Source organism: Hippoglossus hippoglossus, chromosome 6 (assembly GCF_009819705.1).
Source record: "Hippoglossus hippoglossus isolate fHipHip1 chromosome 6, fHipHip1.pri, whole genome shotgun sequence".
Classification (NCBI taxonomy): domain Eukaryota; kingdom Metazoa; phylum Chordata; class Actinopteri; order Pleuronectiformes; family Pleuronectidae; genus Hippoglossus; species Hippoglossus hippoglossus.
In genome coordinates, this window is record NC_047156.1 from 25,122,214 (window position 1) to 25,148,358 (window position 26,145).

The window sequence follows — 26,145 nt, forward strand, 5'->3', positions numbered from 1 at the left end:
CAATCAGAGAGGCCGATACTCACTCTCCAGAACGCTTTCATTTTGTAAGAGTGGCTAGTTGCTAGGCACGAAGGGGCGCTCCACCTTCATGACGTGGTGCATTCACATCACATAGAAATAACCGTAATTATTTTTCGATCTTTTGGAGACAACGATTACAAACCTTTAAGGCGTATACACACATTTCAAGCGTGTACTGGTGTTGATTAGTATTACGGACAAAATAACACAACAAAAGCATAAATAGATAAATAGAGGGTCTTATTTCAAGCAGCATAAATAAGTCCAGTAAAGAAAAGAGTGTCAGGTCATTTCTGTTCATCATGCATTAAAGAGGTTTTACAAATATCTTTCGTTCATTTTTGCTTCTGCTTATATGGGGCCTAATTTTTAAATGTTTGCATCTATTGATGAAGTGATTGCCTAACGAAATCAGGTCTTTTATCAGAAGATCCAAATTTGTGTGCATCCTCATATCTACTCTAGATCATTACAACGCTGGAGTTCCTGGCTCTTTGGCAGCCCTTAGAAACTCAAACATTCTTATATTGAACACTCTAAAAACATCATTTCATACATATATTTTCTAATTTAGTTTTAAATTTGAATTGATGTTTACCTTAGTAGGTTAGCATTCCTATTTACAACTTACACAACAGATTTATTTGTAATTGAATTTTCACACCAGGTTCCTGAATGCAGCAGCACTCTCTTCACTGCAGTGTATTTTGCCGCTATCGCAAAAACAAAAGTCAGTTTTCATTGATAATAAGAAATAGGTTAATATCACTGAGAGCCCATTGGACAGAGCACAGCGGTGGGATCTGGGCTCGACAGGTCAGGTCTCGGACAGTTGCTGAAGGCACACAGTTTGACAGTAATGGAAGAACAACAAGTTTCCTCCTGACAACATCAGCTCTGTGCAGACAGCTAATGACCACAATGTCATCTGTCCTGGTGAGTACATTTGTTTAATACTCATAGAAAAGCTAATGGTTCTAGGTCACTGGACTGGACTTGACTGGAGACACTGTCCAGTAGGCTAGAGCGTCCATTGCCACTCTAACTGCCTTAGATCAGCCTGCCTGTCTCCAGGTTCCCGTCACTCTCCCCTGACTTTTACCCCGGACCTATCCCAACTTCCCCTTGCCAACCACAACCTGGAAGAGGTTTTTAGTAAGGACACAAACCTTTCATTACCCCCTCACTGACCCTATGATTGCGCCATAAAACTCCTCCCCAGTGCCACGCTTCCCTCCAGCAGGCTGTACAATATGTCCAAACCCGAGAGATAAACCATGGAACAATACATCCAGGAAGCGCTGACTGGAAGACTCATACGAGCTTCAACCTCTCCGGAAGGAGCAGGTTTCCGCTTTGTTTTTGTGTACCTGGACGACATCCTCATCTTCTCCAGAATTCAGGACAGGAATACAAACAACATGTGAGGATGGTACTCCAGAAACTTCTGGAGAACAAACTTTTCGTTAAAGCTGACAAATTTATGTTCCGCAGACAGTCTGTGTCTTTCCTGGGCTACATTGTGGAGAGGGGATGTATCAGAACAGACCCCGCCAAGGTGCAGGCTGTGACAGAGTTGTCCGTGCCTGAGACCAGGAAACAATTACAGCACTTCCTGAGTGTTGCCAACTTATACCACCGATTTATCCGGGACTACAGTAAGGTTTCTACACCCCTCACTAGACTCACTTCGACTAAGATTCCGTTCACCTGGTCACTAGACTCTGACAAGGCTTTCCAGAAACTTTAGAGACCTTGTTCTCCACCGTTCCGGTTGTTGTCCACCCAGACCCTTCCCAACAGTTCGTGGCGGAGGTTGTACAGACCCGGCTCCCGCAACCAGAAACCTGACGCCCTTTCCCGACAGACTGCCCTTGAGACCTCCAGCAGTCCCCCGGAGCCCATCCTCCCTCCTTTGTGTATTGTGGCCACTGTCTTCTGGGAGGTGGAGTCCCGGTTTGCGGAGGCCCAGCAGACCGACCCCGGCCCAGGTAATTGTCCCCTTTACCGCCTCTATGTCCCTGTCCCTCTCATATCCCAAGTGTTCCTGTGGGGGCATACGTCAAAGCTAACTTACTATCCGGGAGTTCAATGCACTTGAGAGTTCATCAAGCAATGTTTTCGGTGGCCCACCATCGTCCAGGACACATAGTCCTTTGTCGCCGCCCGCTCGGTCTGTTCACGCGGAAAGGTTTCCCACCATCTCCCAATGGACTGCTTCAACTATTGCCCATCCCCAGCCGTCCATGGTCCTATATTGCTGTGGATTTCGATACTGTTCTCCCCCCATCGGCAGGTAACACAACCATACTCACCATTGTTGACCAGTTATCTAAGGATGTGCACTTTGTCCCTCTCCCCAAACTCCCCTCAGCCCTGGAGACCACTGACCTCCTGACCAAGCATGTGTTTCTGTAACACGGTCTACCCCTGGAAATTGTCTCAGACCGAGGACCCCAGCTCACCTCCCAGGTGTGGAAGGCTTTCTGCCTGGCACTGGGGCGTCAGTTAGCTTATCCTCCGGCTATCACCCTCAGACCAACGGGCAGACCAAGCGGGCCAACCGGGACTGTGTTTCTGCCCGACATCCCTCATTCTGGAGTTCCTACTTGGCTTGGATGGAATATGCCCATAACTCCCTCACCAGCTCCGCCACAGGTACGACACCGTTCACCATCATGTTGGGTTTTCATCCCCCTTTGTTTCCCTCCCAGGAGGAGGAAGTGGCCGTCCCCTCCGTTCAGTCCCACCTGCGCCGCTGCTGTAGGATCTGGAGGGAGGCTCGGGCTGCGATGGTCCACACGGCCACCAGTAACGAGATGTTGGCTAACTGTCGATGCACCCCCGCTCCCACATACACACCAGTACAGAAGGTATGGCTGTCATCCCGGGACCTTCCACTTCTTACTGTCACAGCTCCTCCAGTGTTTTTTCCCTTCCCTTCCCCTGTTGGTCTCTCCTCCGCAGGTGTGTGCCACATCCCTCTGATGACTCAGCAGAGGCGCGGCCAGGGACAGCTCACCACCTCATCTGCAGCTCATTCAATGATCACCGGCAGGATATCTACCCTGGTCGTTCTCCTGCCTTCCCTCCTCACTGGCGACATCACAGAACATATCCTTCACCCTCCATCATCTAACCTCATCCTCAAATCAGCTTCACTGGACAATAAACACCCTTGAACTATCCGTACTGCGTTGTGCTTTGTGTTCTGTCTCTGCGCTGGCGAAGACACTCTAAACATAACAAGAGGGCTGCAACAATTGATTAGGACCCGGACTCGGATTGAGAAACAAGTGACCCGTGGAGGCACAACGATCACATGGTCAACAACTGAGACGCTGAAGCAACTGTGTGGTGTATTGCACTTGTAAAAATATCTAAAGTATTAGCCAGAGAGACATATACTGTGCTTCATTGAACTTTATTCTTATTCCCCTCTTTTTACCTTGCACGTCACACCTTTACCTTACAGCGCCCTCCGGCTCATTAACAGGACACAACAAACTGGTAGCAATACTGACGCAGCAGCGGGGCAAGGGAGTGATGAGAAACTTTCTGCTTAAATAGGCCGCCTTGTAAGGGGTGTGTATTATAGATGGTTGTGGAGAGTGAGGTATGTCACATGATGTATGTCTCTTGATTGGAGCAGCGCAGATCGAGTTGGCTGCCTGAACAAGCTCGCAGGCGTAGCTCCATTTATGTACGATTGGTAATTTTATTTTTCAGGTTGCCTTGTAAGAACTGGTAAGGGACAATATATGAAAATGATCTTAAAAAGCTAACTCTGGCTCATTTAATGTATTATGTCTGTTGATTTATGAGCACTGTCACTATCAAATAATTAAAAATACAAAAAAATATAAAAAACACAGTAACTGCTCAGTTCAATTTAATGGGCCAAATCATAACAGAATAAGGTCAAGACCTTAACTCCCTCAATAACTGGAAGAAACCTCTAGCAGAAGCAGCAGTACTACTTTACATGGTAGCTGCTACAGGTCACTGACTCCGGAAGAATCTGGGATCTACAGACCAACAAGCTGATTCAGCATTATCAGGGTATGTCAAAATGTCTGAGCTACAGTACAATACTGATGATATATCCAGATTGGAAAATTGAGTCATTATCTAAAATGTTCTTTCAAATTGTTAGAAAAAGGTTGGATCAGTCCACAGTGCAGGAATAAAACGTTTTTCCTTCCACCCATCTAACAACTATACTAAAACTATTCAAATCACTCCCTTTTTTTGGGTGGAATAAGATGAATAATTACTTTGGATAAAGACAAAAGCTGAAAACCTGAAAGTGTCATTATATAAACCTTTAACATTTCCAAGTTGGTCTCCCTCATAGGGAGGTTTTAATCTCTTTTAAAAAATCGAATTTTCCTATTTTTACCAAAAGACAGATGTGCTGATCAGGAAGGGAGCAGTGGGTTCACAGATCTGCTGAAATAACAAAACACTAAGTGATCCAGGTAGCTTTCATTTTAATAATGATAATTTCACAATTACTATAAACAGCAAACAATCATACACTTTATTCGTGCACATTAATTAACCAACAAAATCAAGTGATGAGATCACCTGATTAAAACCAGTTAGGCGTGATTTGGAAAACACAAAAATGATCACAAAAATGGAGAAGTCCATATTTTAATTAAATTCACTTCATTTTGATTGTGTTAGTGTAGTAAGGAGCCGAGCACAAAGGAACAAATCACCAACAAAACCAAAGGCCACGAATCAATACTGTTTTTCAAAAGCATCGCTAAGAAACAAAGTGCTGCCTGTACAGTCTGGTCCTTGCACTGGGAATTTGTGATGTGCACATTGATCTGTGTGAAGGCTTCACTTTAATCAGTTACAGTGGTTCACAATGTGCTGTGCACGCACAAACACAGACGCGCAACAGAAAGTCAAAGTATCATTAGTGTGTAGGTGGATGCAGAAGTTGCACATATAGGCTGTTTGTGCGTTGTCAGTTAAGGAATTAAAATAAGACCTCATGAGGCTTATTAAAAAAATACAGCACAACCTTTCATGCTTTTACAAAATAGATCACATTATCTCAACATACATTCAAACTTGTGCAAAACAGACATTCCAAGCACATCCTTCATGTCATGTCAACATTCAATGTTTGACGCTGCAGAAATCAAACTATAACTCTTTTAGGAATGTCATAGTGATGGAGCTAGGCATAAAATCTCCACAAGTGAAGATGGAGAGTGGGGTTCTCTTTGTAAATTATTTTACCAATGATTTGGTCGGTCGGAGGTATGTTTAGTTCTGTGTATCTGTGTGGTTGAAGGTTATTTCCAGGGTTGACTGCTTTGAATCCTGGAACTGTTCCTTCCAGATGCAGAGGAACTCAGTCGACTCCCGGCGCCAGATGTGTTGGAGCGGGAGCTGAGGGTCGACATGCGGCTGGATATGCTGCTCTCTGTGAATGCACACACAAACACTGGTGAGCAATATGAAAGGAAATGAATTAAAAACATTTGTCAGTCTTACTTCTACCAAGTGGAAATATGTTTTTGATTCATGTTTAATTTGCCTGATGTAAGGGAAATGTAACATTTTGATCATGCACAATGAAATCATGTTCATCTCCCCTATAATTGATCATGATTGAATCTTATACAATGTAACCTTGATCGTGCTGAATCCTGTACAACTGAATGAATCTTGGCCTGATTGCCTAAACTAAGGTGTTGTTGCCTTGATGTCATCAGAAGATCCTGATCTTTGGCTTAGAAACAACCTCAACAAGAGGGGGAGGAACCAGCCGAATGTATAAAGAGAAAACAGCTTCCCATCGGTGTGCATATTACAAACCAACCTTTGATTTGTGCACCATGCTCTGAGCATTAAATGTGACAATACTGTAAGAGATTTGTGTCTCGTTCCTCGTTGTCAGAGTGGGATTAAAGAATTGCCACGACACCGATAATAGCGCGTCATGGACCAAAATTCTAGGTCTGAGTCAGAAGGGAACTCAAAAATTAGGTACATGAGTTGTCATCACTTATAAACCTGTTACCACCCAACAACAATCAATAAAGAAAGATTTAGATGAGGTCATACCATGTAAAAAGGACACCATAAATGAACGGATGGATGAACCGAGTTTATTTGTAAAAAAAAACCGCAAGCCATAAAGGAACTAAGTTAATGAAACAAAAGATGACGAAGTTGGCCATCGCACCCAGCGCTTCTCCCTAAACTATTAAACTCAATCTAAATCAAAACCAAAACAAGAAAACTAGACTAATGGACATCTCCAACTCAAACTAGAATATGCGGCTGCTGTGTGGCTTGATTCAAAGAGCGAGACAAAGAGAGACCACAGGCTCTCCTCCTCCAGCTTCTTATCTCGTCTCTAACTGTGAATGGGCCCCAGGTTCTGCAAAACACTACAAGTGGGTTGTTTAAAAAACATAGAAACATAAATCCACATTCTGACTTCAAAGCACCTGAACACATCAAAGGCAATAATTTCACAATGGGATCTTCCAAGGAGCATGTAAATGCCAACCCATAAATCAACACTTCCATTTAAACCCAACATATACACACACACAAACAAAAACAAAAACAAAAAAACTCATAACTATATCATAATTTTTTCTATTTTACTCACATTTAGAACCAAACTACTTTCTTTCTACTCTTTCTACTTTCTTTCTACCTTCTACTTTCCAAACAAACTTTCTCAGAAATTGCCATTTTATTAGTAAATTATACCTAAACCTAAAACAGTACCTTACCCTACCATACAATCTAATTTTCAATTGAGAAAAGGGGTTTTGAGTTTCTAACAGTGTGGTCTTACGGTTACTTGGGATGAGTATCTCCTCCAGCTGCTCCTGAATCTTGGTCAGCTCATCTGATGTAAAGCGCCTCCTCATCTCTGCCGCCTGCATCTGCTGCTGCACAGAACTCTTCTTCCACCTCGACGATGTGGGAGACGACAGGCAAGCGGTCGGGATGGAGCCCGTCGTCAACCCCTCTGGAAATTTCTGAGCGATTACCTTGAGACCTGGGAGAGGAAAGTGGGACGACAGCTCTTTTCAGGCACTGAACCTGCAAAAGTGATGGCTTCAAAACATTTTTTACAATTAGTTTATATTACAAATTTGTGTCATGGGTTGACTAATATAAAATTTCAAAATAAAAATGCCTTTTTTCAGAGGGGACATGTTAATTAGCATTTTGGTCATTGAAGTGTAACTTCACCCATACGTTTTGGCTGAAGTGTCTTTCCCTGGAAATTCAAAACTAAAACACAGCTACCCTCATCTCCCTCTACCCTGCACATACCAGTAGATTTGTAAACATGTTGGACAGCAGATACAAATCAAGCAGATAGATGCAGAGGATTAGCAAATGGGAGGAAACACCCCTGTGTCTTTGGACACATACTGGAAAAGCAGGGATAAAGCTAAGCTATCTAGGGTGTCTAGCGATGACTCCAGTAGCAGCAGACACACTTTTTCAACAGAAAAGAGGCTTGTCGCCTCCAGAGTTTCCTGACGGCCAAGAGCAGTCATTCTGAGCAACGTGAACTACTGGAAAAGGCGGCTGGTGCCAAGACAGCTGGTGCTAAACTGTGTCTGAGGAACGCTGTGATCAAAAGCCTATTAGAGTTTTCAAATATATAAATTACATAGATATATAAATCCCAAACTGTTGACTCTACGTCAGCATTGGCCCTGCAAGGTCCAAGATGGTTTGATACATTAAGTCGCGTTATGAGCCATGTTAAACACATAAATCTAGATTTTTCTCATAAAATTAGTAATGAGGGATATTAAAACCAGCATTCATGCATTTCATTACAGTCATGAGCAGTCAAATGATTTGGTTTACAGCCCAAAAAAAACACATTTAAGAGTGCAGTACCTCTTTATATTCCTTTACATACTCATACACGAGTTATTTAAACGCAGAAATGTAAGCTCCAGCACCTCTAGCTACTACAACCACAGAATGGTAAAAAATATTCCCTATGATTTAGAAAAAGTGTGAACAACTTAAATGAAATGATAACTTACCTCCAGACAACATAAACAGATTCTCGACTCCTCGCTGACACATGGTGGTGGCTGCCTGGCTGGCTATTCTCTCATCCTCATCATACACAATGATGATCTTACCTGCTGCGTTTTTCTAAACAGGGTGTGGGTTAAGTTCAAACAAGACAATAATCAGTTGTACCTGTGTGGTGGAAAACTATTTTGTAGTTGAAAAGTACCTTTTATATACCTGTCTGAGCCTTTAAATGTCCTGAGCTATCTGTGACCTGAATCTTTTATGACCTTCCTATTACTTATTTTCTGTCTGCTCTATCTTCAAAGGAAACTTATACAGAGTTTTGTCCTGTTTTTTAATTCCTGTCTCAAACTGCGCCTACAGAACCAGTCTGAACTGGCTCAAACAACAGCCTTAGTTCTCCTGCATAAGATCCTTGCATTTGACTGTTCTCCATCAACACTGAGATTCATGGGAATCTCTGTGTTGATCCCTTTTGCAGAAAGCTCCTAATAAAATACACAAAGACAAATTTGGTAATCAAATTACAAATTTGCATTTTCAGATTTCCATCACACCTGCATTTCAAAAAGCCCTGATGTTGTTGTTGACATGGAAAAGTATCTAAAGTGAAAGTGTTTAATGCCAGTTTGTGTTGAAGGATACATATTCCAGCACTTCTTTGGAGAAAGGGTTCATTGTTCGAGACAGCTGGGCGATCGGGAAACTGTGTGCTATAAGAAAGACAAATGATAAGGATGTTAACATTATTCTATTTGGCATAAAGAGCTTGATGATCATTTTTCTGCTACATACCGCTGATGATGTGACAGCTGTTGTATTGGTCCCGGTCACGCACGTCCAGCAGCAGGTAGGGGCAGTCGGGGTAGGGCTTGTCAGCATCTTTGTCCATCTTCTGACTCTTCATGTCGAGGCTCAGCTCTCCTACACCACTGACAACGCTGTGAGAGGTCAAAGGTTAGGAGATTGTATTATTTAGTCTTTATTCCTTTGCGTATATTACCTACGCCAAAGAGGTTATGTGTTCGTCAGCATTTGTTTGTTAGTAAGCAGGATCACGCAAAAACTACTAAACGGATTACCATGAAACTTGGTGGAAGGATGTGGTATGGGTCAGGAGGGAACTCAATACATTTTGAGTGTGGATCTGGATCAGGGGTATTCAGGAATTTTGTTCACGTTCTTTAACATTGTGACATAGGGTGTTATCTTTTTTTAAATTTTCATTGATTTCTCAAAGACCCTGTGCCTAGATCCAATCACAAGGGGACAGCAAGTACAGGTGTGAACGCACTGGGATCAGATAGCGATCCGATCACGCCAGACCACATTCGGAGGTGGACTGGGCCACATGTGTCCACATATTTTTAGCAGTGTGAACGTGAATGTTTCCTGGGCCAGTTATGAAGGACCTCCTTCTCAGCTGATATCCTCTGACCTCCTACAGTTTCACTGTGAACTGAACCTATTTTTATTCTTATCTGTGCCTATACACTGAATTCTTTGTGGCCATCGCCAAAATATCAACACTGACCACGACATCAGGACTAATACTTTTCTCAAATTGTTGAAATCTTTCTTCTCTGCAGCTGCATGAGATTCATTCATCGCCTCCTGACTCCTCTCTCTCTCTTCATGTGGACACACAAACACAAACAGTGACATCGGACACATCTTTAAACTCAAACTGGGTCAAAACATCATAATTTGGTCTAAACTTGCAAAAATGACATACGTGTTCATTTACAGGTAGAGCGGGGACATGAGATCTGATTACAAGTGGTCACAGGAGACACATTCAGGACGCACATACTTAGCGCTGGCCACTTGTGATCAGATCTCTCAGGACTTATGTTAATACCAGGTCTGAACAGGGTCAGAGAATAATTCATGGATCTTGATGAAGAAAAATATCCAAATTAAAATATGGATCTAGTGAATTTAAAAGTGGTTCCATAAGGGTACTGTTGGGTCCTAGCAGACGTATCATTATTTTGAAAATATGCAGATGTTTTATGTGGTACACTTAAAAAAAGTTCAACCGAGTTATAGAGTAATGTTGCTTTACAGTTACTTATAGTTTAATGCAATGATTAATATCCATGTTAAAGCTGCAACTAAAAAATATTTGAGGTATAGATTAATCCAATGATTATTTTCTCAAAGAATTATGTCTAAAATGTCCAAGATTCACAAAAATGCCTGTCGTGGCTTTCAAAAACAGTTTCCATGGAGATTTCTTCAAATGTCTTGTATTGTCCAATTAACAGACCAAAACAAAGAAATTCAGTCTTCTGTGATGTTTGATTGGTGTTTTTATGAGAAAAAAAGACTGAAATGATGAATTGATTATCAAAATAGTTGCCAATTAATTTTCTTGCATCAGACTTTTTGAGTTGCGGCTCTAATCCAAGCTTAAAAACTGACTAAGCAACCAGAAGAGGATGGAAGCTCAGCATCGTAATCATCTGCTAATGTTTTACTAGTGCCTCTGATCATCAGTGACGACTCACTACGGTACATGATTTTGGTGTTGTGTGTTTCATAAAGCAGGGAGGTCTTCAAATCTGGCAGCTTTCACACCAGTTGATGTGAAACTGACTGTGGAAGTCAGTCAAACACACAACACTGTCCCTACGTGTAGGTAGGCTTTACCCCAGTGCCTTTTCTCTCCATTTGTCCTTCCTTGCACAGTAAATGAGACATAAAAGCTTTACCATTACAAACAGTCTGCAGCCCCGGGAGAGGTCGCAGATTGAGTTACACTCCTGGGGTTCCTGTTGCAGTTGGAGGGGGCAAAGACGCAGGTGAGAAGAGGGGACACTGATGACAGATGGAGGGTTGTGACTGTGCGTAATACAGGAGGGTGGAGTTGTAGGACAAGTGGACGTCTTAAGGGACAGTGCGTTCAGTGACACAGATATGGTGGGTGTAGGATTACAGGGCTTCTTGTGATTAGGGACTGTGATTTTTGGATGCTGGATGTGACTGAGGGTGAGTCTGTGTGTATTGGAGTATATGTAACACTGCTTCATAAGCTGCTTTCAGAGATGCACTGAACACCAGTCCAGACATTCCCCGGAGGGGCTGAATGTGTGAACGTAAATATCCGAGTGAGAGGTTTCGGACTTTGTCTGGAGTTTCTCCAACCAGCCCCCTAGTAAAAACTTTGGAGAATATCCAAATGAGTGAATACAGCAGGAGATCTTCCACAGGATTTACCCTGAATGAGTTTCAAGAGTTTATTGTCAAATGCACAACAATTACATTAAGCAATCGCTGGCAATGAAATGCTTGGGTCACAGGCTCTCTTATAGCAATGCTCAGGGTATTACAGCAAAAAATATAGATAAAATATATAAAATAGAATATCAAAAATTTAAAATAGAAAATAAAATATATATGTCTAAATATATATATACACACCTAAAGAAAAATAGTGCAATTATGTGCAATAGTGCAAATATGCTACGGAGTTGGTGTGTTGATGACGAAAACAAATATCTCAGGATGCAAAAGCTGAGCTAAACATGTAGAAGATACCGACAAAGGTGTCAAGAGAGCTTTTGGTGAGAAGGGCCCGATGCTGGTGTCGATGTGCTGTGAACAAAAAGATGTGACCTCCGAAGCAGAATTTATGTTACATGCTGCTGCACCACCCCTCACCTGAATGCTCGGGAAAGTTTCCTGTTTTTGTGAACACATCTCAACGGAGAATCTCCTGATGCTTTGTGATTGAAAGGCAAACTCTGGACCCCATTGTGCCGAACATTCTCCGTAGTTCATGTCTGAAAACAGCTTTATACTCTACACTACAGCCAGTAGACGACTCTGTCAGATCGTCTAAGTGCAGCTTCTGGGACAGAGGTACAGTTCCCTTAAGTGCAACACTTGCTGAAAATATTTGCCCTCATCATCCACATCATGTTGGATCAAGGTTGTCCTCCCAACAATGGGTAAAATGATATGTGAGATATTGAGCGAGGTCTTTCTTACCTTAGCAGCGTTGACCTGGCAGTGTAGCAGTTCTCCCTGGTGTCACCTGCAACATGGGGATCAGAAAGTGGTGACATGTGTAGGGCCCCGTTGGTGTGTTCGGACAAACTCTCCAGGTCTGCATCAGACACCTCTGACAGGGCGTCTGCAAATGAGTGTGAAATCAACAGATTGTCACCCACTGTCAGAGACTTAAACCCAAGTTCAATATGTTTGAAAATGTTTATCAGCCTATTGGTATGAAGCTGTAGATGAATAACGTTTACCGTCTGGGCAGTGTGAGTCGCCATCATTCTCACATTCATTTAGGTCTGACACAGAGGCTACCTGAAGTATCTGGTGAGAAAAACAAGTTTGAAACTCAGCAATGCATATACCATTAAGAAAACCAGTTAAAACAAATAGAAAGTAAAAGTGCATGGACAATGGTATTCTGGTGTCCGTAAATGAAGGTAAATAAACTGAGCTGAATGGTTTGTTAGAGCTGTCTGTGCAGAACTATTCACACAACTAGTCTATCAATTATTAAGTACAGTAAACAGATCAGGTTTTCTGACATTCAGTCATCTCCAAAGTATAGGCAACAAATTAATAGATAAGCACTTGACAGTAAATCCAGCAGGACTTTACTGTATTGCAAGGAAATAAAAACTGATTCTTACCAATTGTGCAAATGTAGACACCTTTAACCGCTTAAATATTTCATCTGCACGGTACCTGTAATCTGAGGAAATGGAGAATAAAAAAACAAACCTCACGAACCTCAGCTCTAACCTGTCTACTCTCATGATACCTTCAATCCACAGCTGCCACTACTTCCCCCACATCAGACTCCTCAGACTCAGTTTTATCCCTGCACACTAGCTCACACTTGTTGGTATCCAACAAGCACATCCCCGCAGTCTTTGTCTGGCCACACTTTGTGAATGCTGCAATCCTCCATTGAAGATAGAAGGAATCTCTCACTTATCCCTGAGAAATTGAAGGTCAGGTCAACCACAAATGAACATTTATTTTCTTGCTTAATCAAATGGGGTAGTATGAGGAATCCAAAGATTCTTGGAAAAATTGCCTGACAGACTGTCGTCTTTATGCACCTGCTTCAGTAATGTGTTATAATCAAACACCCCCTAATGATTCAAGCTTTACTTTTAAGTTAAGTTGAGGTAAGTTAATATTTACCTTGATATTCAAATTCAAATAAAGGGGAAATGAAACAATCAGACAAAAGCATACAAGCATAGCAAAGCCATTATGCATAATAAATGAATATATATAAACCAACAGCCAACAATGTTATTTCTTTGCCACTTCTGACCTCCTCTCCTCTTCAAACAAGTTACTCACTTTTTTTAATATCGTCCAGTCTTTCCATGTACTTCGTAAGGCTGCATCCTACAAAACCAAACATAACAATAATGTGATAAAAAGACAGAAGAAGATTTAAAGCAGAGCTGTTTCAGATGTCAAATGGTTTATACATGACTTGAAATCCTTATTCTACTTGAGTGATGTGTCGTTTCCTGAACAGGTTACTTGTGATGTTAAGGAGCAGAATCAAATAGAGTAGAACTTTATTGTCCACCTACATGGGAAATTGTCTTCAATTAATAAACAAACAAACATAAAACCACAACGGGCAATTGACGCATCCCTGGAAATCTCTGCAGTTTATGTACCAAGCAGGGAGAAAAGTTAAAACAGTCTCAACAGCAGATTTGTACACAAGTTCCTCAACCTGCTAACTGACTCCTAGGCCACAGAGTCTAAGTCTCTTTTTCTCATGTTTTTTTGATACATGATTATTGTCTACAATATATAACCTTATGTGAAGTATAATTTAGATCAAAAACAACAATCCAAATGCCGCTCAAGAAGAGGACATACTCTGCTTATTGTGTTAACTAAGTGAAATTGAGAGTGAGATTCATATCTGGTTCTACTGTCCTGTCTATGAGGACAGGAGGGACGCACATTTTAGTAGAATAACCTATATCTATATTATTCCACTTTAATTTGATTATTATAATCTGCCCAGCTTTGAAATGAAGTGATACAATTATAATCCTAATAATAAACTTAATTTATGCAGCTCTTTTTAGTTACAAATTGGTTCATATGAATAAACAAGGACTAGGTCATTTTTGGACTGAGGCAAATAAATAAAGATAGTTAAAATAATATCGAAAATAGATGGAATAAACCACCCAACCGTAGAAACAATAACAATAGATAAGAAAAAAGGAGGAACACAATGAATAAAGGGAAGAGGTGATTTAAAGGATGTCACTGAAGTCTCAGATCCTCAGGCAGTGAGTTCCAGAGCCGAGGGGTCCTGACTGCTAGAGCCCGATATGGGATGTTTAACTACAACGAAAGTCCTTCATGGTGTCCGATGAACCCGTGAGAGTAGAGTACCCTGAGAGCATGACACCTAAATAATTTAAACCTGTACCTGTATCCAATCGGGTCTTGACGTGTTGGTACTTTGCGTTTCTCGGTATTCTTCTTTTCATGAACTAGAAGGAAAAGGACAATGTGGAGTTTCACTATAGCTTCGTACACAGAAGTAGTTTGTTTATAAACCAAATAACATTATTAACATCGCTTTCTACGAACGTAACGGACCAAAGCAAGGTTTAAATTCTTACAGGTGTACTGTGGATATGTTTGAACAGAGATGACAGCTAGCTAGCTAGCTAGGACAGCTACATTTGATAGAGTTAGCCCACACTTTGTTCACGGTGCATTAAACTAATTCAGCACCGACAATTAGCAGGTAACTAAAAGACTTTAAATGTTATCTATCCAACATTACCTGCGCACTGCCGATTCCCTGTTTGACCGACATCCTTTCAAACCCAAATGCCAAACATTAACGTCCAAGTTTACCAACCTCGCTGATGATTGGTCGGTGCACTTACTTGGACCAATCAGAGAGGCCGATACTCACTCTCCAGAACGCTTTCATTTGATGAGAGTGGCTAGTTGCTAAGCAGCGAGGGACGCTCCACCTTCACGGCGTGGTGCATTCACGTCACATAGAAATAACCGTTATTTAGCTGGATATATCTTTTGGAGACAACGGTTACAATTTTTAAGGCGTATACTGGTGTTGATAGAGTATTACGGACAAAATAACATAACAAAAGCATAAATAAATAAATAGTGGGTCTTATTTCAAGTCCAGTGCTTCATGTTTCCTTCTGTTGATATGGAGCCTAGTTTTTTTATGTTTGCATCTATTGATGAAGTGATTGCCTAACGAAATCAGGTCTTTTATCAGAAAATCCAAATTTGTGTACATCCTCATATCTACTTTTTTTAAATTTGAAGTGAATTGTGTTGATGTTCATGCTGATGTTCACCTTAGCATGTTAGCATTCCTATTTACAACGTTCCCAACTGATTTGTTTGTAATTGAATTTCCACACCAGGTTCCTGAATGCAGCAGCACTCTCTTCACTGCAGCATCATCGAGCCACAGATTGACAGTTACTCCGATGAAGAAACACTGGGTGTATTTTGCCGCCATCGCAAAAACAAAAGTTAGTTTTCATTGCTAATCAATAAGAAACAAGTTAATATCACTGAGAGCCCGTTGGACGGGGCGCAGCGGGGGGATCTGGGCTCGACAGGTTGGGTCTGGGAGAGTTGCTGAAGGCGCACAGTTTGACAGTAATGGAAGAACAACAAGTTTCCTCCTGACAACATCAGGTCTGCGAAGACAGCTAATGCCCACAATGGCGTCTGTCCTGGTGAGTACATTCGTTTAATACTCTAAGCTAATGAGGAAAAGCGTGCGTTTACTCTGTTACTGTCCACTTGTGCCAATGGCAGCTGAGTCGGCGAGTTTGCTAGCTGCGTCTGTGCTAAGAGGATTTGCTGCTGAACGTGGCTGTGAAGAACACCCTGGTTCCTCTGTGCCGGCTCGTCGGAGGAGTTGTAGACTTTGTTGATGTCAGGTTCAGCGATGTCCTGGTGAAATGTCGCTTTTGTGAGATTTGTAAACTCGAACACGCTTGGTCAAGGAAGGCAGTGTCCCACAGGAAGTACCTGCACTCCAGCCCTGCACCATAGATACAGTGTTTCCTCACACAGCAGCGTCTAGAGATCTCGTTTATGTATGTTTGCACTTATAAGCTGAACCATTGTGTTTTTCAGTGTTCACTCACTAATGCTTAAGAGCCCCCTCCTGTCTGTGTCTCTGTGTGTCTGTGTGTCTGTGTCTCTGTGTCTGTGTGTTCATGCATGTGCTATCTAGGGCTGGGCAATAAAACAATATCAATAATTATGCTATATCATTTCAATCAAGAGCAATATAACAACAATATATTGCTTATTCATTGTGTAAGCACATCGAGGAGTTAAAACGCATCATCGATCTACCTCAGATTTGTGAAATCCGTTGCTTTTAACCAAGTGTTTGTCGTTCTCTGCTCATAAAGAACAGTTTAAAACCACAACCTTCACTCAGGAGCAGGGCTGCAACAATCGCTTATTTGTTCAGTAATCGATCATCAGCAACTATTTTTCAATCAATAAATCGGTTTGAGAGTTTGAGATTCTTTGCTTCTCTATTGACAGTAAAGTGAATATGAAAACTAAGTCTTTGAACAAGTATTTAAACACAATCACCACGGAGCAAAACTCTTTCCACCTTCTTGTCAGACAACGTTTTCACCATTAATCTGCAGAGGAAATGCAAAGTTTTGCTGACTGACTGTGAGCATTGTCTCTGCAGGAGGATCCAACCCTGGAGAGACACTTCAACGGTCATAAAGACGCTGTCACGTGTGCAGACTTCAGTCCAAATCACAAACAACTGGGTAAAACATGCTGCTGCTGCTTTGAGCCTCAGACATTTACAGGAGATAGTTGGCTGTTATCATATGTCATGCTTTTGGTTCTCAAAAATATCTAATATTAACTTAAAAACACTCTTGAACCATTTATTTTCTCACGTTTTATACAATGATACACTACATTTACAAATATGGAAAATGTAGAGAATCAGAATCTGTAACAGTTAGTGGTAAAACAAATCACTATCTTTGGAGTTAATCATGTAACTCTATACATAGGCTATATGTACAACATGTGTATACTGTATACAAACACAAATGTTGTGCCATCATCATGTATAGTACACTCCACATAACGGCAAAGCTGGGCAAAGCACAAACTGACTGATATAAAGGACACTGGCTTCATAAACTTGATAATTTTCTGAACTTTTGCATCTGAGTTAACTAAAATTAAAACATTTAAAACAATTTTTGGCTTTTTAAGTTATTATTTTTTGGAACGTTTGGCTGTATTGATGCATACAGCATGACATTTGCCAAGGGTGTGTATTTTTTTGGGAACTTTCAAATTCTGCTCCTATGTCTCTAATATACAGTGTGAATAATACTCATGCTGCCCTTGACATAATATGAGAAAGTTTTTTTTTAAATGGGACACTACACAAAAACTAGTAATGCAAAAAAAATGTGTTGCTACTCAGTGACATATGCCAGGCTGTGTTGACCCTGTATCTATCTAGATTGATAGATAGATAGATACATAGATAGATCTTTGTCTATCTAGATAGATGGAGAGAGAGAGCGTTTTGTAGGGATTTTAGGGAGAGGACTTTTTGGTCCCAAAGTACATGAGAAGTAGGTGAGAGGAAGTTTTTTTAAAGGAGTACTGAGGGTTAAACTTTTTTTTTTAACTTTACAATAGAAGATAATTAACTTAAATTTTTAATGTCAAGATTAAGCATTTGTAGTTAAATCAATGGCAGTTCTCCTGCACGGGAGCTGTACGGACCAGTTTATTTTGTTAATATTCACTGAATCATCTTTCTTTTGTCTTCCTCCAGCCTCAGGGTCAGTGGACAAGAGCCTGATGATCTGGAATCTGGCTCTTAAGACAAGGGCCTTCCGATTTGTTGGCCACCAAGATGTCATCACTGGGGTGCAGTTCTCCCCATCAGGTAGCCTGGTGGCAACGTCCTCCAAGGACAGAACAGTCAGACTGTGGACACCTTCCATGTAGGTTTTCAAAGTCACTGTTACCACTTTAATCATTACTTTTTTATTCATTAAGTACAATAAATGTACAGTGATACAGAATGAATGGTCTGGTGCAGACTAATATAAGTGTATTTTTGTGTGTTGTGTCACAGGAAAGGAGAGTCAACAGTGTTTAAAGCTCACACTGCCGCAGTACGCAGTGTTGCATTCTCCCATGATGGCCAGAGACTGGTGACAGCTTCTGATGACAAGTCGGTCAAAGTGTGGAGCGTTCATAGACAGTGCTTCATCTATTCCCTCAACCAGCACACCAACTGGGTGCGCTGTGCCAGGTACAGCATGATTGTCAGCACCCTCTCTAGCTATAGCATTAGAATGTGCATGTAACATGTTGCAGCCAAATTTTCCCTAATCAGTCATTTTAGACATGATTAGGAAAGACACATAAATGTCTATATAAGGTCTATCAGAATCTTTATAGCTGCTTTCAGACATGCACTAAACCCGGCGGAGAAGAGGTTTATATGTGAATGCAAATGTTCGAGTGAGAGCCTCCTGAGTTGCTCTGGACTTTGCAGAAAGTATAGATGAGTGGATGTGAGAACACAGCAGGAGATCCTCCGCAGGATTCACTGTGAGCGAGTGGGGCGGGTGATGAGGTCCTACACGAGACAGATACTAAAATGAAAAATTCCATAAATCTTGTAGAAGACAGCAACAAAGATGTCAAAAGAGTTTTGACAAAAACATGTGATCTTCGCATCAGAATTAATATGTTATGCATCTGAGCAGAGAATTTCCTGCTGCGCTGTGAATGTGTGACAGGAAAACTGCAGAGAAAGTCCAGACCCAATTCTCCGGAGCTCATCCGCAGGTCATGTCTGAAAAACGGCTTATGAACCATCTATGATAAGTCGTCCTAAGCTACTTATTCATCAGGCGTGGCTGCAGTGTGTTTATTATGTGTTTACACCTGATGGATTTTGTTTTTTCCTTGCTGCAGGTTCTCTCCAGATGGGCGGCTCATAGCTTCCTGTGGGGACGACCGCTCAGTCCGACTTTGGGACACATCCAGCAAACAATGCATCAACTGTTTCACTGACTACGGAGGGTAAGTGCCCAGAAATAACCTGCATGGGTGTCCTTTCATTCTTCAAAAGATTCAAATTCAAAATCAATTACATATTTTTGTGTAATTGTACATACAAAATTGATTTTAATTATATATATTTTTCATTATATTTTTTGTTTCTAAACAGTAGAATTGTCCAGGTGCATAGTTTGTATTCTTATTTGTAGACTAGAGCAGAATTAAAAATGTAATCATGGTTTTTTGTTTCGCCTGGACAGTTAGTTTAGATGGTAATTGTACATGAATTATCCATAGATATTTACAATTATGTAAGATAGTTAATTTTATTTTTCAGGTTGCCTTGTAAAAACAGGTTAGGGACAATATATGAAAATTATCTTAAAAAGCTAACTCTCATTTATTGTATTATGTCTGTTGATTGATGAACAAAATGTAAAATCCACAGTAACTGATTTGGTGTAGTCGTTCCTCTGTTTCTCCCATAGATGGCATTGCTGTGTATTATTTAGATGGTAGCTGCTACAGGTCACTGACTCTGTTTGTTATCATCACAGGTCCACAACGTTTGTTGAGTTCAACTCCAGCGGCACCTGCATTGCATCATCAGGAGCTGACAGTTCACTAAAAATCTGGGATCTACGGACCAACAAGCTGATTCAGCATTATCAGGGTATGTCACAATGTCAGAGCTACAGTATAATACTGATGATATATCCAGATTGGAAAATTGAGTCATTATCTAAAATGTTCCTTTAAATAGTTAGACAATGCAGAAGATCCTGACTGATTGTATTTCCAGTTTTTCAGCTGAGGAATTATTTCATCTATAATCCTGTCGAGCATTCAGACTCAGTATTTCTAATATATCTTCTTTCAGAGTGGATTACTTATTATATTACTAATGTGTATTGCTTGTTTGTGTGTGTGGCTAATCTTTGTATGTTCCCGTTCGGATCAGTCCACAGTGCAGGAATCAACAGCTTTTCCTTCCACCCATCCAACAACTACCTGATCAGCGGTTCCACTGACGGCACGGTCAAGATTCTGGACCTGCTGGAGGGACGCCTCATCTACACCCTGCATGGACACAAGGTGATGCTGCAGCACAGCTCAGTTCACCCACAGACACCAATCACACATTATCAGACAGTTCAGGCAGTCTGAGCAGCTGTTCCAATATTTTTTCTGGAATAGTCCTTGATGCTCTTCGTCATAGTAAGTTTTGTTAATCCCCAACATTGTGTTTTGCAGGGCGCTGTGATCACAGTCGCCTTTTCCAGGACTGGAAATCAGTTTGCTTCAGGTGGAGCTGATAGTCAGGTTGGTGTTTCATGACTCAGTAATGACGTCGTGTGTATCCTATACACTCAATAGCTTGTAACTTCCCAGTCTTCCCCATCACGTGTCATTGTGCAAGATACTGAACCCCGAATGACCCCTCATAAATAAATGTGCTGCCCAAATGTATGAATGTTTGTGTGAATGGGTGAATGGCAAAACTGTACTGTAAGCGATTTGAATGGTCATCAAGACTAGAAAAGCTCTGTATAGATACAGACAATTTACATGGACACCAATATTCAGACTTTTGACCTAATTTAGAATAAGACATTATTTCCATTATGGTGTTTACATGTGTTGCTAAGTGAATTCCTGTTATTATTATTGTTCCAGAGCATAGTCTGATTATGACTCACGTCAATATGTCCACTATTTCCTTACATTCAATGTTCTTCCCCCAGTTTTAAAATCCCCAATGTGAAATACTTTAAGGTATGATACCGTATGTACCCTTTTGGTGTTTTATTTTTATTTTTGCAAAATCTACAACTCCTTTTAAATTTTTCCATTTTGTTGGTAGTTGCTGTATGTAGATGTTGCAAAATGCTGTGAAAACTCCAATAGGACGTTATAATACAATTAGGTTGTTTACATGTCAACATAATGTGACTAAGATAAGAAAATTCCACATGTTTTACTTTGATAATGATTTATTGTAGAGAGTATGACCTTATTCAGGTGAGGGTAGTCAGGAAATGCTGTTTACATGGCAGTGTCTTATTCACACTACTGACTTAATCAGGTTAATAATAGACTATTGGTGTCCATGAAAACTTAGTCTGTGTAATCCTTTTATTTTCTAAATTGGACAATGTGGAGAACCTGGGTCATGTTAGTTGTGCTGCTCCCTTGGTTTCCCAGGTGCTGCTGTGGAGGACAAACTTTGACACCAAATCCTACCAGGAGGTCCTGCAACAACACAGCCGGAGGTCCACCCCTGATCCCCCACCCCACCTGTCCGACATCCACCCCAAAGTACCCCACCTTCATCACCCGCAGTCCACAGCCATTCGGGTCAGTTCAATCTGACTTAACATCACATTTAATTCATATTCATAGTGACTTGTTACCTCCGCCAAGGAGGTTATGTTTTCACCCCTGTCCATTTGTTGGTTGGTTGGTTGAATCCGTGTATCATTCGTTATTCATAAATGAATAACGAAATAATGACTTGTTTATTAATTTTCAGATTTTGGTTTTCTAATTGAATATGAAAAGAACGAATGATACATGGTTGGTTTGTAAGTTGGTTTGTTTGATTTTAAGCAAGATTACCCCAAAACTTCTGGACAAATTACCATGAAACTCGGTGGAAGGATGAGGTATGAGTTGGCCAGCATGCCCACAATCACACTGTTGTGATTGGCCAAGTAGGAAATGTCGGGCTCCGCTGTCGCTCTACCTAGCTTTGTAAAGGAGCCTGCCCGACTAGCCACTAGGCGTTTGCATTCGGCAAATGAAGGGCATTGTGATGTCACATGACATCATGATGATGCAGATTCATCAGCTGGACCACTGATGAGGTTTTCAGCACCTACAGTATTTTCTGTGGTGGAGAAGAGTTTTCTTTACTTTTACTTTGTGCTTTTTAACTTAACCTATATAAGACACTGGAGTAAAGACAAACCTATGAAAACCTATAAATCATATGTCTCCTTTAAAACTCTTCACCTATTCATCCTTCTACTGTACAGATAAAAAGCATCTGGTAAAAGCAGCCTGATCTGGTATTCATTTGACATTCCTCTCATATCATCTGTTTTCCGAGTATTATGTCGAAGAGAAAGAAAGAGCTGTTCTCTGATGGTTAAAAGTGGAGAAGCTGTGACATTTCTTTATCTCCACAGATCAGTCAAACAGTGGCAGACACACGGTCAGCTGACCCGCATGTCATAGAGTTGGGCCATGCTGTTCACAGCACCATGGTAAGATGGCATTACTAAATCTGCACTTACACAGTTTCAAGAAGACAAGCCAAATTCCTAATCATACTTTGGATATTTATTCAGGGTACTTTGGGAAAGAAATCTATTGTCACAAATGTTTGATTACATAGAGCGAATGGCAACAGAAATGTGGTTTCTTCAGGGTAAACACATGTTAAGAGGACGAATGACTTGGAGATCTTACAGAAGTTACACAATATGTAACATAGAACAGTTAAAGGGATAGTTCATCCAAAAGTGAAAATTCTCTCATTATCTACTCACCACTATGCCGATGGGGGGGGGGTGAAGTGTCCACAAACGGCTTCTGGACTCTCAGGGGGTAAACTTTGTTTCAATACAATTGAAGTCAATGGTGAGTCCTTCTTCAGAGGTAATAAAACAACAGAAACACCAAAACATGCCTCCATACTGCTGCTGTGGTGTCATCCAAGTGTCCATAGGGGTGAGTAGATAATAAGTGAATTTTCATTTCTGGGTGAACTATCCCTTTTAAGCTCATTAGACAAACAATAGGACTGAGTGGAAATCCACATCAAATGAAAGTGCCACTGAAACATCATTTTGAAGTCCTACCTTCAGCTGCTTCCAGACATGCACTCAGAGCCTCCTCACTTTCTGTGGAGTTACTCGTGATAGTCCCCTTGTAAAAGGTCCAGAGAACACAGCAGGAGATCCTCCAGAGGATTCACTGTGAGCAAGTGGGTGTGTCGATTACGTTTCTAACACATGACGGACGCAAGAATTTAAATATACAAAAACCCAAAAGAATACTAAGATCTCAGAAAGAGAGTTGCCACACATGTAGAAGACACCGACAGAGATGTAAAGAGAGCTTTAGGTGATATGAGCCGATGCCAGTGACGTTACGTCCTGCCTCCGCCTGCTGCACCACCTCTCAACTGAACACTCTGGAGATTTCTGTGTTACTGCGAACACGTCTGAGCGGAGAATCTCCTGCTGTGTTGTTCATGTGTGACAGGTGTCCTCCGGAGAAAGTCTGGAGGCCATTCTGTGGAGATTTTCTGGAGTTCATCTTGCTGCCCACAGAATCTGCAGCTCTGTAAATAACACTACTCCTGATGGGCTGATAGGACTCTGTAGTGTGCTGCATTGGTTTTATTTCTCTGTCTTCCATAGCTCTAGAATGAAATGGGGAAAGCTCATTGGAAACAGGGGGCCATTGATATAATTAATAAGTTTATAACATATAAACAAGATATTTGCTTGAATTAAACAGCTGATTGTGAAGAGAAATATTATCAAATAATGGTTTTAAGTGAAATGAGATGAAATGAAAATCTTATGTCTGTGAAAAGTACCTTTTAATTTAATGTTCACAGAAACGTTGTGTTAATTTGGTGAAAGGCTCATATGACCACCAGGTGGCAGTGCAGACCAGTCAGTCTTAAGACACGCCATCTCGCTGCAGCTCTGAAAGCTGCCGCAGGGAACAACAAACTCACATGACTTGCACAGTGCCCGTTCTAAAGCTGCCTGTTTGCAATGTTCTGTTCTCTTGTCCTGTGTTAATGCTCCAGAGCTACTTCAGAATTATTCCTTGTCATTAGTGACAGTCAAACAGTTCTACAATATACTGTCACTTTAATTGTTTGTGTGCTGGACCCTGTGTACAGAGCTTTTATAAACAAAGTCAATGGTGCAGAGTGAGGTTAGAACACTTATCCTACCTGGTTTATCAGCAGAGAAGATTTTATATTCATTTTATTTTATAAAATGAATTTTAGGAATTTGCTCTATTACTGTTCTGTTTTTAAAGCCACCTACTGGTAATTGTCTTGACCCAGCAAACTCGTAATGCCACTCTGTGTTTTCCTAATGGTTCCTCTCTGGGGTCCGTTATTGTTGCTCTGGGCCGTGACCAGGTCTTGAACTTGAATAGTGAGTTTGCATTATGTTGCAGAGGAAAATCCTGGGTGTGAATTAGTGCTATCCGCTTACTCCACTAATGCAGATCTTGGATAACCAGGTCGAAACATACGATTGATTTAGGTGGGTCTTAATGTACCGATTCACTTAGTATTGGGATAAAAAAAACATGCTCTCACAGAACTTCATGAACTTACTGAGAGATGTTGCATGAAATGTTCAAGGGGGTTTATACAGTATGTGAGGGTGAGTGGTTTGGAAGCAAGGTTGTGTAGTTCAACCACAGCCATATAAAGGACTCGAGATTGTAGCTCATTCATTTGCTCATGGTTGCTGTAAACTACACCAGAATTTGTTGTGTATTTCTATTAGGGAATTTCAGTGGCATGAAATTTAATTTCTTGTCTGGCATCTTAGAAATGTCCCATCACATGCTGCTGTTCCCTGGTGTGGTCCATGAGTAGTTAGAGTGGAATCAGGAGCCTGTCCCCACAGACATTATAATTAATTACCGCCCTCTACTGTTGCAAACAAGAACATCAGGTCATTAAATGTTAAAGCAGGGGATCACAAAATACTTCATAATAAGAAAAAGAATACTCATGTATACGTGCTGTAGGGCCTTCTCTGCTTTATGCACTTAATGATTAATGGTTAATGATTAATAGTAATGTTTGTATTTTATGTCCACACCCTCAGTACACACATGGGTGTGTGTGCTCGTGTTTGTTGTGTAAATTGATTATCAGGTGAATGTAGATTTGGGCACATTTTTCTCTTTTGATGTGGATGTCATATCTAAAGTGAAATGGAAAGGAGCATTTATTCAGGCATGGGCAGGTTGATCAGTGTGCTTTGTATTCAGTGGATTAATGCAAGGCCAAACACATAATTACAGATGCCTCACACCCACAACTCTCAGCGGTGGAGCTACACGGTGTGTTGTGTTATACATAGTGTATGTGTTGTTTAACTGTACTTTGGGAGAAGCAAAAATACATCTGTCCACTCATATGGACAATACAATCTATACCTTAAAGTTTTGAAATTAACATTTAATGATTAATAGAAATATTTGTACTTTATGCCCAAGCCCTCAGTATGCACACAACACATGACTGTTAGTTTGGGCCAATTTTTCATGGACATATTGTCATTTTCCTTTAGGGCTGTGTCTTTATGAGACTCTTAACTCAAAGTCAAGTTGTGTTAAGGTCTTTTCAGTTCACTGCACAGTTGACACACTAATGTAGGATCATGGTTATGATCTTTAAAAAAACAGCTTCAGACTTAGATTGAACAACCAAAAGAGTTTGTTTTAATGTTCTCCTTACCACTTTTTTATTGTAAGACAAATGTACAAAAATGTTGTCTTTAGAAATTATGCCTCCTCTCGTTGTGGAATTTCTTTCTAGCGTGGCACCCTGCTTCTCTTAGTGTCTCCATTCCTGCGGCTGGCTGCTGTGTGGGGGGAAAGCCATGAATGGACCCAACCAAGCAGAAGTCATTTAGAGTGAGGATGGCCAAGTCAGATAAGTGGTTTGGATTCAAGAGTCCAGTAAACCCATGACCACAGAACAGCCATTCATGACTTGAATTATCCAATGTTAACGTGGAAGTGTGTAGATGAATTCAGGGAACTAACTTTAACCTGCCTGCAGTAGCCTATCAGATGGATGGGTTTAATGCAACAGATCATTTCTGGTAAATTGTGAAATTTTAGAAAGTCATAAAAAGGACAGTTTAAAGTATCTAATCTACAAAGTAAGTGTAA

At 40.9% G+C, this 26,145-nt stretch overlaps 2 protein-coding genes across 4 annotated transcripts in view; one reads left to right on the forward strand and one right to left on the reverse strand.

Moving 5' to 3' along the window:
• Window positions 1-4,494: 4,494 nt before the first annotated feature.
• LOC117763449 (centrosomal protein of 41 kDa-like) lies at window positions 4,495-16,152 on the reverse strand. 3 transcript variants are annotated; one of them, XM_034588577.1, is made up of 12 exons: window positions 14,897-15,078; window positions 14,534-14,597; window positions 13,426-13,473; window positions 12,741-12,802; window positions 12,345-12,414; window positions 12,079-12,223; window positions 8,878-9,023; window positions 8,728-8,795; window positions 8,085-8,199; window positions 6,863-7,069; window positions 5,430-5,470; window positions 4,495-5,396 (listed from the first exon to the last, which is right to left on the reverse strand). In XM_034588577.1, exons 1-12 carry the CDS (start codon window positions 14,927-14,929, stop codon window positions 5,340-5,342), a joined length of 1,056 nt encoding a protein of 351 aa, XP_034444468.1. In that variant the 5' UTR covers window positions 14,930-15,078; the 3' UTR covers window positions 4,495-5,339. The 3 variants fall into 3 exon arrangements, with proteins under 3 accessions (XP_034444468.1, XP_034444469.1, XP_034444467.1); XM_034588578.1 differs by lacking the exon at window positions 14,897-15,078 and adding an exon at window positions 15,889-16,152 and having other exon boundaries at window positions 4,495-5,470; XM_034588576.1 differs by having other exon boundaries at window positions 4,495-5,470; window positions 14,897-15,000.
• poc1b (POC1 centriolar protein B) overlaps window positions 15,296-26,145 on the forward strand; it is a 45,430-nt gene continuing 34,580 nt past the window's right edge. The window contains exons 1-10 of the mRNA XM_034588574.1: window positions 15,296-15,836; window positions 16,823-16,907; window positions 17,948-18,119; window positions 18,254-18,433; window positions 19,105-19,212; window positions 19,749-19,864; window positions 20,153-20,286; window positions 20,446-20,514; window positions 21,397-21,549; window positions 22,383-22,460. Of these exons, the coding sequence (XP_034444465.1) occupies window positions 15,813-15,836; window positions 16,823-16,907; window positions 17,948-18,119; window positions 18,254-18,433; window positions 19,105-19,212; window positions 19,749-19,864; window positions 20,153-20,286; window positions 20,446-20,514; window positions 21,397-21,549; window positions 22,383-22,460 (1,119 nt within the window). The 5' untranslated portion in view covers window positions 15,296-15,812. The remainder of the gene's footprint in view (window positions 15,837-16,822; window positions 16,908-17,947; window positions 18,120-18,253; window positions 18,434-19,104; window positions 19,213-19,748; window positions 19,865-20,152; window positions 20,287-20,445; window positions 20,515-21,396; window positions 21,550-22,382; window positions 22,461-26,145) is intronic.